The sequence below is a fragment of the Pseudorasbora parva genome, chromosome 18, assembly GCF_024679245.1.
Source record: "Pseudorasbora parva isolate DD20220531a chromosome 18, ASM2467924v1, whole genome shotgun sequence".
NCBI classification, from domain to species: Eukaryota; Metazoa; Chordata; class Actinopteri; order Cypriniformes; family Gobionidae; genus Pseudorasbora; species Pseudorasbora parva.
Genome location: NC_090189.1, coordinates 31,219,405 through 31,235,382, shown reverse-complemented (window position 1 = coordinate 31,235,382; position 15,978 = coordinate 31,219,405). Strand labels below are relative to the sequence as shown.

At 38.0% G+C, this 15,978-nt stretch overlaps 1 protein-coding gene across 2 annotated transcripts in view; it reads right to left on the bottom strand.

The window, feature by feature from the left end:
- chm (CHM Rab escort protein) overlaps positions 1-14,152 on the bottom strand; it is a 93,337-nt gene extending 79,185 nt beyond the window's left edge. For both annotated transcript variants that reach the window (XM_067423224.1, XM_067423225.1), the window contains exon 1: positions 14,070-14,152. In XM_067423224.1, coding sequence (XP_067279325.1) covers positions 14,070-14,136 — 67 coding nt within the window. In that variant the 5' untranslated portion in view covers positions 14,137-14,152. The remainder of the gene's footprint in view (positions 1-14,069) is intronic.
- Positions 14,153-15,978: the final 1,826 nt, after the last annotated feature.

Genomic DNA, 15,978 nt, shown 5'->3' with positions numbered 1-15,978 from the left:
TGTATTAATATAAAAGTGTATAACTTAAAATTACTAACTGTAAATAAATACACAACTAAAATTGTTTATTAAATAACATGATTTCGAATGCATTCTCAGTGGACTTAATGATTTCTTAGTTGTTTTATCAATTTCTCATTCTTATATCTAGAGCATTTACATAAAAACCCAAAATTCTACTACTATAAAACTATCGAAGAACGTAAAGCATCACACACCAACTAGCACGTGTCATATGATTATTTTTGCATCATTTATGAAATTGCAGCATGAATCTGGCAATGACTGCTGATGCTGCACTGCGTTTGGACAGTCATTTAAACAGTGTAAACATTTCCCGGATAACTCGCTGACTATTAAAAATAAGTACTTGTTCAAGCTCTAGCTCACACACACCAATGGATTCAATTGGTGTATTTACATAATGTTTGAGCGGAAGTTTACATAGTTCGAAAAGCTGCACTAAAAAAGGTAGAAGGAACGCGTGGGGTCCCTGAGAGCAAGATTGAGCAGCACCAGGGCAGAAAACAACTCCATTAAGGCACTGAAGCGTCCCTGTCCCTCCATCTTTCTTCTTCTTCATCTGGCCTTGCACAGCCCCATCTCACACACACAATGGAAAAGTGATTTATTCCGAGCAGGCCCGTCGTATCTTCCCGAGCACTGGCTATTTCACTGATGGAGAATCCTGGGATTCTAGACACCCACATCCCCGCCTACAGTGAGACCAAAAACCCTCGTCCAAATTGAATAGTATGATATCAGAATTCACCCTGTTGACTATCATAATGCATGTTCCTCATTATGCTGATTCATTGTTCTGTGTATATATACATGTGTGTTTGTGTGTGTTATATGTGTTTAATTTTCATATGGATTTGTACAATGTAAACCATGTCCACCCCTACAGTTACTGGTGCGGCAGATCGTACAAAAACGTACTAAATGCCTATTTTTCACGATCCTATAAATTCCTGATGGATAAAATCAAGTCCCACAAATCCGGTTACAATCAAATTACAGAAGTACAATGATTTGCCTACAGCGTGAAACATTTACTATGAAATGACTTGTGCAAGCGCCTCCAATAATCTTTATGGGGATTACAATGGCATCATTACAAAAAGTCACCAAAACTGAGGAAAGTTCATTTTATTTATGGAAAAGTATCACATTAACTGAATTGGCCTGTTTAAACAGATGCATCTCAATTAGGCACCTACCAGAACAGCGACGGTCCGAGGTGCCTCAATATATCTGTCCAGATAATACTGAAGATGTTTTTAAAAAGTGTAAATAACCTCTCGCCGCCATCTTTTAATGCCATTTATCCTATCCGGTATTGATTTTTCCACATCATGTTTGCTAAAGACAAACATTACCTGCCATAAAGTTCTGATGCCACATAGACATACAGGGCGATAAATAATAGATTTGAGCTGGCAGGACTTTGATGACCGGGCAAAGCCCGGAATGCTTTCAGCAGGAATTGTATGAAATCATAAATCACTCTTCATTTTAGAGAACATTCCAAATGGATTCTATCTCTGCACCTTGAAAGTCATTTTTCGGTTATTTATAGTCGAGGCTGAGGGAGCGAGGGAGGGATTGTGTGTGTGTGTGTGAGAGAGAGAGAGGGGGGGGGGGCAGGTCACTTCTCTTACACTCCACCCATTTATGTCACCCATCCCTTCTATCTATCTCTCTCTATCTCTCTCTCTCTCTCTCTCTCACACACGCACGCGCACGCATGCACGCGCACACACACACACCATGCTGTTGTATCCTTTCATTCACATCTCAGGAAGTGTAAAGGGAAAGTTCAACCTTAAATGAAAATTGTTATCCTTTATTTTTTAGCAGTAAAAGTAAATGTTCCAAAAAAAAATAAAATAAATTCAGTGATGCCATAGAACAATTTTGATTCCCCAAAGATTCTTCATGGAACCATATTATCAAAAAACTTTTATTTTTAAAAGTCTACCCTCCTCATTCTGAAACTATGACTTTTTTGCTTTGACAAGAAAGTCGAAAAATAAAGCATCGGTCCATGCATATTTTGTTCTATATTCCAAGTCTTTTGAAATAATACCTTGCTCTTTGTGAGGAACAATACACAATTTAAAAGGTCACTAACTGAAAACCATGTTCAACATAGAGTGATGCATCCGGACTACAAAGAAGAGATTATAATGGATCTACCAGCGGTCCAGCTTCTCTGCCTCATATAAGAGGACCGTTCCCTCTAGGACCATACCCATGAGTTTTTAGATCTGGCTCAGGTGACCCACTACCCAGACAACTGCCAATGCACTTTTTATTATTTCGGACTCAACACCTTGACTAAGGCCAAGCTGTCTGGGGATGGTCCTTGAGGGAGCTTTGCAGATTATGTGGAGAGGGTGCTTGCACAATGCGACTCAGCTCTCAGTGTGCATTGCTGAGGAGCACACCAGCCCCAAAGCTCACATTGGACCCAGAGCCCAGCCAGGGCCCACCACAGACTCAGAGCCCACAACCGCCCTGAAGCCAGAGACCGAACTAACAGCGGAGGTCATTTTCATCCTGGAGTCAGATCCAATAATGAAGTCTGACCAGGTGCTTGAGCATGCACAACATCCATCTTTGAAGGTATTCTAGTGGAGTACAGCCTCGCCCATACACCCAAAGCTGAGGGTGTGCTGTACTCAGTTACTATAAAATGGCATGATGAATTGTCATCTCAAGGTCTTTAGTCTCTGTTGGTCCCACCCAGCTTCAAGTCTCCTTCGCCACCACTGGTTCCAGCCAGCTCCAACTCCTCCTCGTCCCCGGCTCCACTGTGGTCCGTCAACCTACAGACTTCACTGGGCTCCCTCGTTCATCCAGCTCCGTCTGTCATCACCCTGGTTGACCATGGACTTCCATGCCTCTGGCTAGCCTACGGCTTGTCCCTCTTTCCTTTGGCTCCACTAGGCTCATCACTCCTTCCGGCTTCACCTTTATTCTCACTCACACCAGTTCCACCGAGAGCCCATTTTCACCTTGGTCACACACGCTGTGGCCCTTTTTCCTTTCTGTTTACACGGTTGTTATGGTTTCTAAGTATGTTTGCGTTTTTTTGTCATTTGCTGCGTCCCAATTCGCCTACTTATACTACGTTCTAAAAGTTAGAGGTCGACCGATTGATTGGATTTGCCGATTAATCGTTACCGATAGCTGATTGGTGGAACAATCAGTTATCAGGAAAAATCAATACCGATAGTTTTTCCGGTTTGCGTCCGTTGCGGGAGCAGCTGAGAAGGCTGCTGTCATTACACAGTAGCCTACGAGAGCTCTGAGAAGGGTCTATTGGCATTATATAGCGCGAGAGCGGCCTCTAGAGGCCAAATGAAAAACTATCACTGATTGTTTACATTAACACGTGAGGCTGCACAGAGCGCGCTGACACATCTGATGCACGTTTAAAACACCAACAGAGAAACGGTATGAATACAGAACACTTCAGTACATGTTGCCAAATCATTATAAAGTAATTGATTTGTTGACTAGATGCTTTAGCAGGGGAAGAACAGCAGTATATGTACTTTGTTGTCGAGGCTGACAGGATGCTAATATTAGCAGCAACGGTTACGTCAAGCATTTAAAACGATGTAACTGAGAAACTTTTTTTGATGTGAGAAACTGTATCATGCATTCAACAGAAATATAAACGCATTAGATGTCAATACATGTTGTTATTTTGATAAGAAAACCGTTGTGTTCTAAAAAAGGTAACTTTTTGGATTTATATGAAATGATAACACATAATATAATACAATAGTATTCAATTTGTAACATTAAGTAAGGTTAATAAATGCTGTAGAAGTATTATTCATTGTCAGTTATATCTGTTAACCTTTTTTATGCACTATGAACTAACATGATTGATGATGAAAATGATGATGGTACAATTGTATTGCTCGAATATTAATACATGCTGTAAAATGTACATTACATAATGCATATAGTTCATGTAAGCTACCTAAATAAATAATCCTTGTTAACAAATGGGATTTGCAGTCTGTTACCTGACATTTACATACATGTTTCTAGGTTATAGTTTAAGAAAGATTTATTTGTAATATTTTAATGTTTTAGTCATTTTCTGTAGATTTTTTTTCTGTTAGAACTTCTCATTTTAATACTTTCATATGTACATATGAAATTTAACACAATTTAATGGTTCAGTACTTTTTTATTTCTTGTAATAAAGTTCAGCACTGCTTTTTTACCTGTTATTTTATGTATTATTATTATTATTATATTTAGTAATCTAGTATCTTTTTAAAAACTATCGGTTGATTAATCGGTTATCGGCAAGTGAGGTTCAACCTAGCTATCGGTATCGGTAAAATCCACTATCGGTCGACCTCTACTAAAAGTATTTACTCTTTTTGTGAAAGTACATACTTTTGGGTAGCAGTAAAGTATGCAAGCTTAGGGACATACTACTTTGTCATCTTTAACTGATGCTGTCGCTTAGTTACGTGCATCTCATCACCGTTTAACTGCCCTGTCAATGATCGTCAGATTTGTCACAGTTAAAATCCTCCACATTCAGTTTAATCTCCTACCGTATCGGAGAGAAATGTAGCCGCACGTTCATCTGCCATGTGTGGATCTTTAATGCAGAGAATCTCCTCATGTGTTTGCGGTTTAAATATAATGATGTTTTAAAAAGTTAATGGCCAAACGTATCATTACAAAAGTTGACAATGCTGCTGCAAGTGAAAAAATTATGTGGACAATACTAAATAAATATATTTTCGTCAGGTTAAATACTGATAATTGATCACTCAAAACCTTCATCTAAACCTCTCAACTTAGCCGTCTGACTCGCACATCTGTCATGTTTGTAGTTTTTTAACACTTTTTATCCGTGTTTGTAGTTCTAATAGAATCCTCGTCCAACTGGCAATGGGTTGTGGGCAATATCAGCCCTTAGAGTGCGCGTCGATCCGCACTTCGAATTCTGACCGGAAATAGTAAACCATCCGGGTATCTTTGGAATACTCTTTTCAGCGTACTACAGTTTGGGACATACTAATTCTATTTTCGAATATTATCTAGTATGGATAGTATGCGAATTGGGACGCAAAGATAGTTAGTTGTTTGATTAATTATCCCCACCTGTCTCTTGTTTACTGTCTCAGTTGTCCTGTATATATATATATATATATATATATATATATATATATATATATATATAGTCCTCAGTTTCTGCTGTTCTTTATTTATTCTTGTAAGTTGTTTAATGGTTTGCTTTATCTTCGATATTCGAATGATTCTCCTGCATGCTTTACCTCGGTTTATTGTTAATAAAAATCACGGCTTACACAGTAGATTTAATTTTATATGACTTGATACCATGATTCTGTCCATGTTTTCCATAATGCGGAAGTCATAGGGCGTTACAGACATATACTCATTTATTTTACTACAGTCTTTACTGCATACTAGTCTTTTTTATATTTTATAATCTCAGTTACTTTTCCTTTTACATTCGATTTAAGACATTATTAGCTTTTCATAAACTCATCAACCCCCTGCAGTTCCCTAACAAACCTTCAGTCTGCTACAAGCAAGAGATGGAGAGTGTGTGGTAAAATAAAACCCTGCCGCCTTCTATTCAATACTCAGTTTTATTTGGAAACAAGTCAGAACACTGAAGTATAGTTCGTTGCAACTTCCGGTTCATGCAGACTTTATCTTTCTCGTTATTTTCAGAAACATTTTTAAATGTATTTATTTTTTAAAGGCAATGAGTATTTTGTGTACAGATATTATTAACAAACAATATGCTTTTTAAAAGGTTGTACCACATAAAATGTTACAAATCAACTAACGATGCACTAATAAGGATTTTTTTCTACGTTATATAAAAAAATGTACCCCCCCCCCCCCCCCAACAAATATATCCAGCATGGATTTTAACTTCGAAAGTAAGCTCACCAATGATGTATATTCAACACACTGCATGCATGAATTGCAATTTTGTGTATATTTTTTGTTTTTGTCATGTCATTGACCCACAAAACAACCAGCAATATAATGCAGCAGGAAAAATAAATACTTTGTTTATTTAAATTTAGGTCGGCGTCAACAGTGGCCCTAAATGAAATCTAGACGCAGATGTCTTAACAGACAATCATCACGTTTCAAAGACATAAACCCTGTTACAACGATCGCTGACAATCTGCAAGCAGTCTGTGACTATGACGCCCATTGGAGGTCCAACTAACAATCAATTCCACACTAATGCTCAAGAGCCATGAGAAATCAATCACCTGAAAAGAGCACAGGGATATCTGTGAAGGTGTTCTATAATCACATGACTGCTAATAGAGGCTATTCAAGCTAAAGGCACATGGGGTCCAAACATGATGAATAGTTACATTAACCCAGGCTCAAAGAACAGGCCAGTGAAATGGCTGGCTTGTTTTCTTCATTGCTGCTCTATTAGCGGCAGGTGAGGGCACAGCTCTGATATGAGATGAACTAAACGTGCATCTCAGTCAGGCCTGTCAGCCAATGATTGCTTAGCCTCTAATGATGCTCCTCAGTAAAGAGTCTTGTACCTCCACAATCACAACGTCTGCATCCTTTAGCCTCTACCGCTGCTGTGTGTGAGATCTCATCAGCGAACAGTCATCATGAAATACTGCTAAATACAGTTTCCATTTGGACTTTTACCAGTTGGCAAAATATCTTTCTGTGCATTTGCGCACCCAAAAGTGTGGGTAAGTGTAGCGGATGGCACCTTCAGAAAAGAGATTCGATCTTATAGGTTGATGAGTGTTTAAATGCAGCATGAAGAAAAACTCTTGTTTTGTGATTGACAAAAAGTGTAGACCGCTGTGTAAATAGCCTCATAGGAATCAAATAAAACAAATATTGCTTGCATGGAATATTCATGCTTGGATATGCCTTGACCTTCATCTGGTGCATGTGAACTAAATCAAAGGGATACAAGGGTGAATGTCGCAAAAATGCCCAGGTCATTTTAAGATGTCATTATTCTACATTATTACATACATAAAAATAATGAATTCTATTTTTAGGACCATTGATTTTAAGCACATTTTCAACCTACAATCTCATTGCCATCAGGATAATTTAGTTTATCATGTTATTCTGATGAATTCTTCTTAGATTTTTATTACTGCCATAATGTACTGTTTTCTAGGGCTCTTAAGCGATTCAAATGTTTAATTAATTAATTACATGACATGCTAATTAATCAAAATAATTAATCACACATTAAATTTGGCTGTGAAATTACACCCAAAAGATAATTTAAAGTCATTATTGTGTTAAATGAGAACACCAAATCAACATTACCAAAAGTAATAGAAATAAATATTTTATTTGATTCAACAAAGAATTTATTACACATAAACTTTTAGGCTACAACGTTCATGATTTTTTCAGAAGCTGCATCTGAATTGGTATTTAGTAGGGGTGTAACGATACATCATTATAACCAGATATTGCATTGTAAATGCAACAATATGTATCGTTGATCGAAACAATATGATTCGCAATATCTTAGTTTTATCCAAGGCTTAGCTTACTGTATTTATAAGGAATAATTCTCCCAAAAATGTACACTGTCATTTGATGACACCACGTTTGAGCTCAGAATCTTGGGACATGTGGTTTTCACCTCACAGTCGGTGGAAAAGAATCGTGATAGGATTCATATTCATGGATGCGTATATTAACGTTACTGTAGTATGAAGCAGAAAAAGACCCAGTGTTGTGGAGCTGAGCAAGGCTGCTGAACACACGGCTCATGAGCAGCGGGACTTTTATTATGACGGGACAAAGTCGGCGGCGCCATTTCTGCTATTCCGGTCATGAGTACGAGGTAACGCAGCACTGTTTATCATATCAGATACATTTTCATGTGTTTAAAATTACGTCACTCTGTCCTTTTGCTCAGCGTCTGCTGTGACACTTGTTGCACACTGCTAAGAGTAAAGCAATTCTGCCAATAAAATTGATAAATGAATAAAATAAATAAATAAAATCTGCCAATTTGGAAACCAATGGTAACACAGATATGAAACATTTGACAGGCGCCTCAGACATCCCGGTTCCTTGGTTAAAATAGCAATTTTCTCTTAATTTACAAATAGTTACAAACATTTGGGATATTGTAAGAACTCAGCTGAACAAAATATATAACACTGGCCTGGTGGTCTTTACAATGAACCTTTAAAGGAACATGCCGACTTTTTGCTGAGCTTATTTACCGTATCCCCAAGAGTTAGATACAGCCATACATACCATTCTCATCTCTGTGCATGCCATAACTCTGTCTGACGCTCCCACCGCTGGTCTAGCTTAGCACAAAGAATGGAGGTAAACGGCTCCATCTAGCCTACTGCTCAATAAGTGACGCCAACATTTACATCACAACAGTTGTGATGTGTATAGTTACATTGTGTACTAGGGCTGGGCGATATGGCCAAAATTTCATATCCCGATATAGCTCATTTGATATCCCGATAACGATATACATAACGATATAGCAACCTTTCTATTAATTCAGTTTATGAATAGTCTATACAAAATTGCAATGTGGAAATGCAGTTTGAAATGATATACAAAACAAATAAAGGTAGTATGGACTACATTTTTATTTTATTTAGAACCTTTTTTTTAAAGCAAGACTGTTAGTAAAGTTAACACCTGCCTAGGGATGTTTACCGATGACCGTTTGACCGATGGCTGACCGTATCAACGTTAACCGATCAAAGTTGTCGGTTAAAATAAATAAAAAAGTGATCTCTAAATTAGGCTATTATAGACAGTGGACTAAACGCTACTACAGTTGGCCGTCTCATTCCAAAATCTTTTTGTGTGATTGAACATATCCCTCGCACTCAATTTTTCATAACTCGCCTGTTTGTACTTAATAAACCAATAAAAAACATTTGGCGCGAGGTCACAGCGTTTGGGTTTGCGCGCTCACAAGGTTTGCCAAAAGTAAACACTCGAGGTTAGAGCCAGAGCAGACGACAGTATGAAGCGTGCATTTCGCTTAAGATGGGCTTACATTTGGAAATATATTACATCTTCATTTCAGTGGAAACACATAAGGTGTTGATCGTCTTTCTTTATTATTGTTAGCGTTACCTCAAACTAAAGCGGCGTCTCTTCGGAGCTGTCATTTTCTTAAATGAGCCGCGGCGATGATTCAAATGAGCTTCTAAGGCTGGACAAACGCCTTTATTTTCAACGCGATCACCTTGTACCCAAACCATTTCGAAACTTAGGAGCCACTTGTCCTCTGATTACAAACAAGCTCCTCTGCGGCGCGTTTGCGGGACTCGTGTTTCGCGCTGTGGGGGATTTAAAAAAAGTGACGTGAGTGGAAGGGAGGCGGCAGCGCGCGTGTGTGTGTGTGTGAGTGAGAGAGCGAGAGAGAGACAGAGGGAGAGCGTTTATGTATTGCATGGGCATGCCGTGGCGTGAGGTGCATCTTGACGTAAAATTCTGCCATAAACGCCTTATCGTGGCGTAAGCGATAGAGCCTTATATAAAACGATAGACATTTTCTATCGTCCAGACGATATATTTCGTCATATCGCCCAGCCCTATTGTGTACCAAGACCGACAGAAAATAAAAAGTTGCGATTTTCTAGACCGATATGGCTAGGGACTATACTCTCATTCCTGCATAATAAAACAAGGAAATTTGCTGCCGTAGGGTGCAGCGGCGCAATGATATTACACAGCGCCTTAAAAATAGGCTAACTTCCGTAACCATAACCAACGTAACAACCTGCTTGCACAGAGCGCGTGCTGGCGACTATTTTCAGGCGCTGCGTAATATCATTGAATAAGCTAAAGTCCCAAAAATTCGGCGTGTATAGACGAGATATAGCCTACCAACAGCAGGAGTCGGATTTCATTCATCACAACAGCGAGGAGCTGAGGACAAGATGGCGGTGGAAGATTTGGTTTCAAAGAGAAATGTAAAAGCGCCTACAGTGAGTTTGCCATTGTACGGTTTTTATACCGTACAAACTGTACATTCTATAATCCCCCTACACTGCCCCTGCCCCTAAACCTAGCAATCACAGGAAACATTCTGCATTTTTACTTTCTCAAAAAAACTTAATCTGTATGATTTATAAGCCTTTTGACCCCACAATATAGGTGATCTCAGGTTTTACTATCCTTATGGGGTCCCCACAATGTAATATAAACAAGGGCACACACACACCCACACACACACATTTTAATACAAAGTTACGCCACTGATTCTGTAGATACATAACAGTTTCTGTAATACAAGAACAGATTTTTATGAAGGAATCCACTGGACCTGATCTGCTCCATACACGTCACTACACCAACTACAGCGAAATAACCTGAAGCCAGGGGGGATTTGAGTTTGCTGTTTTGTTCTTGATTATTCTATTTCACTGTGGGCCTTTGAGCCAAACAGTATATATAAAAAAATGAAAAGGTCCACAGGCATCTGCTCCTACCGCACCAGACCCTCTGGTCGACTCTCTGGGGACAGCCGGGTCAGGTGCGAGTTCACCAGCTGACGGGGCGCGACCGACGGGAACGCAGTCCTTCACACAGTCACAGGGTCTAGCAGGCATCATTATGAGGGCCACAGTATTCATTAACAACTGCTCCCTGTCCATATCCTCATTTGTGCCTGTATCCAGCAGCAAAAACTAGGGAGTCTGGGACAAGCACGCTTGTCTGAGCAACCTTGACACGGAAGTCTGAGCAGAAATAGTCCAAGCTGTGAGTGTCCCCGTGTCACCGGTTGCTTTGGGACCAACTGACTCTGGTGGTTTTGCATGAGCGGAACCAGAAGTGGGCCAGATATATTCATTTGCACACCATCAATCACAGCACAGGAGCGTTGCTCTTAGCAATCGCACTAACCCCTCTTTTCTTTTTTTTTCCTTTTTTCCCCACATCTACCTCTACTCCCTGTTGTGAAGAACAATGCCCTGCACCGGGGAGTAACTTCATCTCCCGCTGGCTTCAGCACTGTCCTGAGGATCTGGCCTGCATATAAACACACTTCTGCACTCTGAATCAGGACACTGGAGAGAACGAGGACAGTATCATTCCAGGGGACTCGATCTGCACCACACAGTCCAGTAAAGTATTCGCCCTCCAGAGGGTCCGCAGCACAAACCTACAATTCAACGCTGGGTTTGAAGCGGGTCACAGAGTCAGGGTCAGCTCCAAGTTCGGTTAAACCACAAACTGGTTTATGTGCACTACTTTAGAGCACTGCTGCACAAAGTAGGGCCAAACTCTGGAAACTCACTGTTCATTCTGGGTCGGTAGCATCGGTTCTGGTTTGATCCCCGGAAGTTCAAGCCATCACAGATTACTGCAAGAGGATGATCATGAAATAACCGTGTTGCAAATTGCTATGAATAAAAAGTGTCTGCTAAACCATTAATTAAAATAATTAATATAAAAACGAACTAAATAGAAATTTAAACAGAAACTATTAGATCTGTATTCACAGCTTGAAGCAACATTGTTTTCAAAATTATATCATTTAGTGATGATAACAATTTTTCGCAGAATTTCAGCTGCTTTATACAGTCAATAGACAAAAAACAAAATATAGACAAAGTTAGTACTATTATTAGTATTTTTAATAATACGTTTTGATAACTTTTGGAAATAATTACATTAATAACAATACTTAATAAGTAATTAATTCATAATTAATATTATTATTATTTGGATCCGGTTTGGAGAATTTGTTTTTAGATGTTTTTTAATGACATGTTGTTATACTGATAATAGACTATTTGTTGTTATTATTACAATTATTAATAAGTGTTAAAATTATTATTAATTATTATTAAATATTATTACTATTATTATTATTTGAATTTCAGATTCAATAGACAAAAACAATATAGATAAGTTAGTAATATTATTCATATTTTAAATAATAATTGTTGATAACTGTCTGAAATAACAAGAATGAATAATAATAATAATAATTGTATTATATATTGTTTTTTCTAAATTTCTGATATTTTAAGATAAGTTAGTACTTAGATAAGTTAGTAATACTATTAATATGTTTAATATTAAATTGTTGATAACTGTTAGAAATAACAAGAATTAATAATAATAATAATAATACATATTAGTATTATTTGCATCAGATTTGGGGCTTGTACCATGAAGCTGGTTTAGCTGCCGAGCCAGATTTGTTTCAGCTTAGTTTGTGCCAATCCTGGGTTTTAGGTACCATTAAAGTGGTTTGGCTTTTAGCTGTGTTCATCGCCATAGTAACTTACGTTCCACGGCTAACCTGCTCTGGGGCAGGTTATGTTCTGGATAAAAGATCTCAAACTGAAATTGGGCCAATAAGCTGTGAGTAAAGTGACACATCTCTGATTAAATAAAATCACTCCCCCTGTTTTTGCTCAAAATCTAAGGTCACTACCTATCAAATGTTTATTAAAGACTAAAGCGTCTGGCCTTTAACAATGCTTACTTATAAAAAATAATAATTTTGAATGATTTAGATATAACTTATGTAATTATTATACCCTTAATCAGTTACACATTTATCATTTTAGTTAATCAATTATTAATAGGCACTTTGTTAAAATTAATATAATAGCCTACATAAAGTCATATGAATAAGCTTTAAAATCAATAAATAAAGCTATAAAAAAAGAAGCTTACTGAGCAATGTTCAATTTTCTCTATATCAACTAAACTAACTTCATAACTTTTACTTGCACTGACGTATACCATTTTTTCTTTAAGTTGTCCTCTTTCATAGACAGCTTTTTTTTTTTTAATTCTTAATATTTTTCAATCAGGTAATATTCTGCAGAAGAGAGAAATGAATCCCACTGCTTGTCTCGCGAGAAGCGAATCTCAGTCCCACAGCGTGTGATTGGCTGTTCAATGCTGATGTCACAGCTAAACTCCTGAACTCAGGATCAAAGCACGAGTTGACAGAGAAAGATGATGATCAGCATCATGGGACCAACAAAGCCTTAATACAATTGTTTGGTTTTTGTCAACTCAAAACTAATCCTGTAATCCTGAGTTGGTTAAACTACCATCATGGTAGAATTTACCCTGGCGAATTTCAAATGTTGTTATATTGACAATAGACAAAGTTGTTATTAAAATTATGGTCACTTAGATTAGGGTCCAATTCTCCCTAACTATGACTTTTGCCTCAAACTCCTAATTACTGTTTATTAATAGTTAGTAAGGTAGTTGTTAAGTTCAGTTATTGGGTGGGATTAAAGGATGTAGAATGAGGTCATGCAGAATAAGGCATTAATATGTGCTTTATGAATACTTATAAACAGTCAATACCATAATAATATGCAAGATACTAAACAACTTATAGTGAGAATTGGACTGTTAACTAAAGTCTTATGAAGATAATAATACAAATAAATAATTATAATAAAAAAATATGCCTGATGCACAAAACAGACAATCCTAGAGTCTCATACATGGACAAGTGCTGCTGACTCAAAGCGTTCCGGGTTCAAATCAAGCTTGCATCACATCCTGATTCCATTCCACGATTCAAAACTGGTTGTCACTAAGTATTATGATCCACAGTTATGTAGTAAACAGACTCAGGAATGACAGTAGCATGCAGAATGAACAGTGAAGAGACAGTCAAGTCAGTGTTCCTCCATCACCGTCTCCAGCTCATCTGCGATTCAGCATCTCTCGTTCATTAACGTTACCAGCCTGCCACACGGTATTCTGGGATTTTATTTTCGCTCTTACAGTTTCCATCCTATCACACATTTTAACATTAAAACGGCTGTCAAAATAAATATATAAATGCCGTTCCTAATCATATATAGCAAAAACACACAGCCCCATTAGCTTTAGCGTTCATATTTCGCTGTGTCTGTTTCACGTGCCTGAAGCCAAACACAGAGACTGTCATCCTACACTCATTTATCATAGCGAACCAGGCCACAAAATACACGTCTGGAGAGCAAACAGTTTAAAATGATCACACCAACGCAGGCATTCCGTACCTGTTCCGAGAATGACAACATCAAATTGAGATGGGAGATCCTCCGCAGCCATCTTGAAACTACACATTATCACGTGACACACTGTAGCGTGACGTTCACTTCATGTTTTTAATAACCTAAACATACAATTTAAACACACAGCATTTTTTTTAAACTTATGAATACTACATATGAATACGACCAAGACACTGCTCATGAATATTAGGTAGTAAAAGGGTGTAACAAAACAGCTATACTCAAGTAGGCTAGCTATAAAATAATCTAATAATATAAAATAGAAGACATTCAAGTCTTTACGGTTTTAACTGTATTTAATTCACACAATAGGAACCAATTAAACATTTAATTGTCTTTTTTTTTTTTACGCGAGAGAAGTTCAGAATTTTTAGCAGGCTCATTACTGTTTTTGTAAAGAGGAAACAGAAACAATCTTGCAATTATTTTCTCAGTTGTAATTATACCAAATTATTTTAATCCGGGTTTCTTTTGACTCTGTATTCCCTTGTTGTTATTTAAAAAAAAAAAAAAAAGAAGTAGGTTCATTAATATTTAGGAAACATGCTGAGGTACGGCTATTGAAAAGGGATCCGAATACTTTAGATGGGAGGGAAACTAAACTTTTTTTCCAAACGCCAATGGCTTATGTTCCCAGCTGCTGTCAACAACCGAATATTGTTTCTTCAAATAGCAGTAGTTGGGAAGAGGTGTTAATGATGAGCTGTCAAAATACCCTCCTGGCTCTCACAGCCACTGACAGCCAGCTATCAAGATGGTTTTTAAAACACACACACACACACACACACACACACACACACACACACACACACACACACACACACACACACACACACACACACACACACACACACACACTTAATTAGAGATAGCCTATTAAAAAAATATGAATGCAAGAATATAAGTAGGCCTACATTTAGGCCTAATGATGAAGAAATGAAATAGAAACAATCTACATTTACATTTACATTACATTTATGCATTTAGCAGTCGCTTTTATCCAAAGCTACTTACAACTTAGGAGTACAGGAAGCGATCCGTCAAGAAGAGGCAACGAAACACAAAAAGTGCCCAAAATACCAAGATTTGTATACTGCTCAGAGTAGCAAAAACCAGAAAAGGGAAGAAAAAAAAGAAAAAGAGGAGGAAGAGTTTTTCTGTTTTTTGTTTTATGTAAGATTAAGTGCTCATGGAAGAGATGAGTTTTTACCTGTCTTTTTAATGAAGCGAGTGATACTGTCGTGCGAATGGAGGACGGAAGATTGTTCCACCAACCAGGAACAATGAAAGAAAAAGTTCTGGAGAGGGATTCCATGCCTCTCTGTGATGGTACCAGACTGATGGCAGAAGGTCTGGACTCTTTTGCATCTTTCATTGGTCGAGGACCGCCCAAGAGGACGTTTGATTGACATGTTGCGCACCAATCACAGTTCGTTTTGTTCGGTGTCATTTCTAGGGGTGTGAAAATGTAAAGTCGATGTCCCTGCAGACCGCCGTGCATCTACAAGTCCATTGCAACAATGGAGCCGTGAACATGTACGTTTGAAAATCCAGCGTTTAGTTGATCCTGGTACTACAGTTGTAAACACGACAGTGTTTTTCTTCAACGAGGGGCTTTGGCGTCACGCCATTTGTTTCCAGGTGGATGGTTAAAGAAAGCAACACACACGTCTCTCAGACATCCTGTAGAATTCAACCAATCAGATGATGACTTAGAAACTCCTGAAGTGTTTAAGTGTGCAATATGCGTCAGACGTTCAGCCAATTGTCCATCTGAGGCTGAGACTAGGTCAGAGGTCACTCTTTTGGCACAAATATATGCGTACGGCTGTCTATCGGTAGCTAGTTATTTTAGTTTATACGTTTTAAATATGGATATTTTTCTTACATAAAC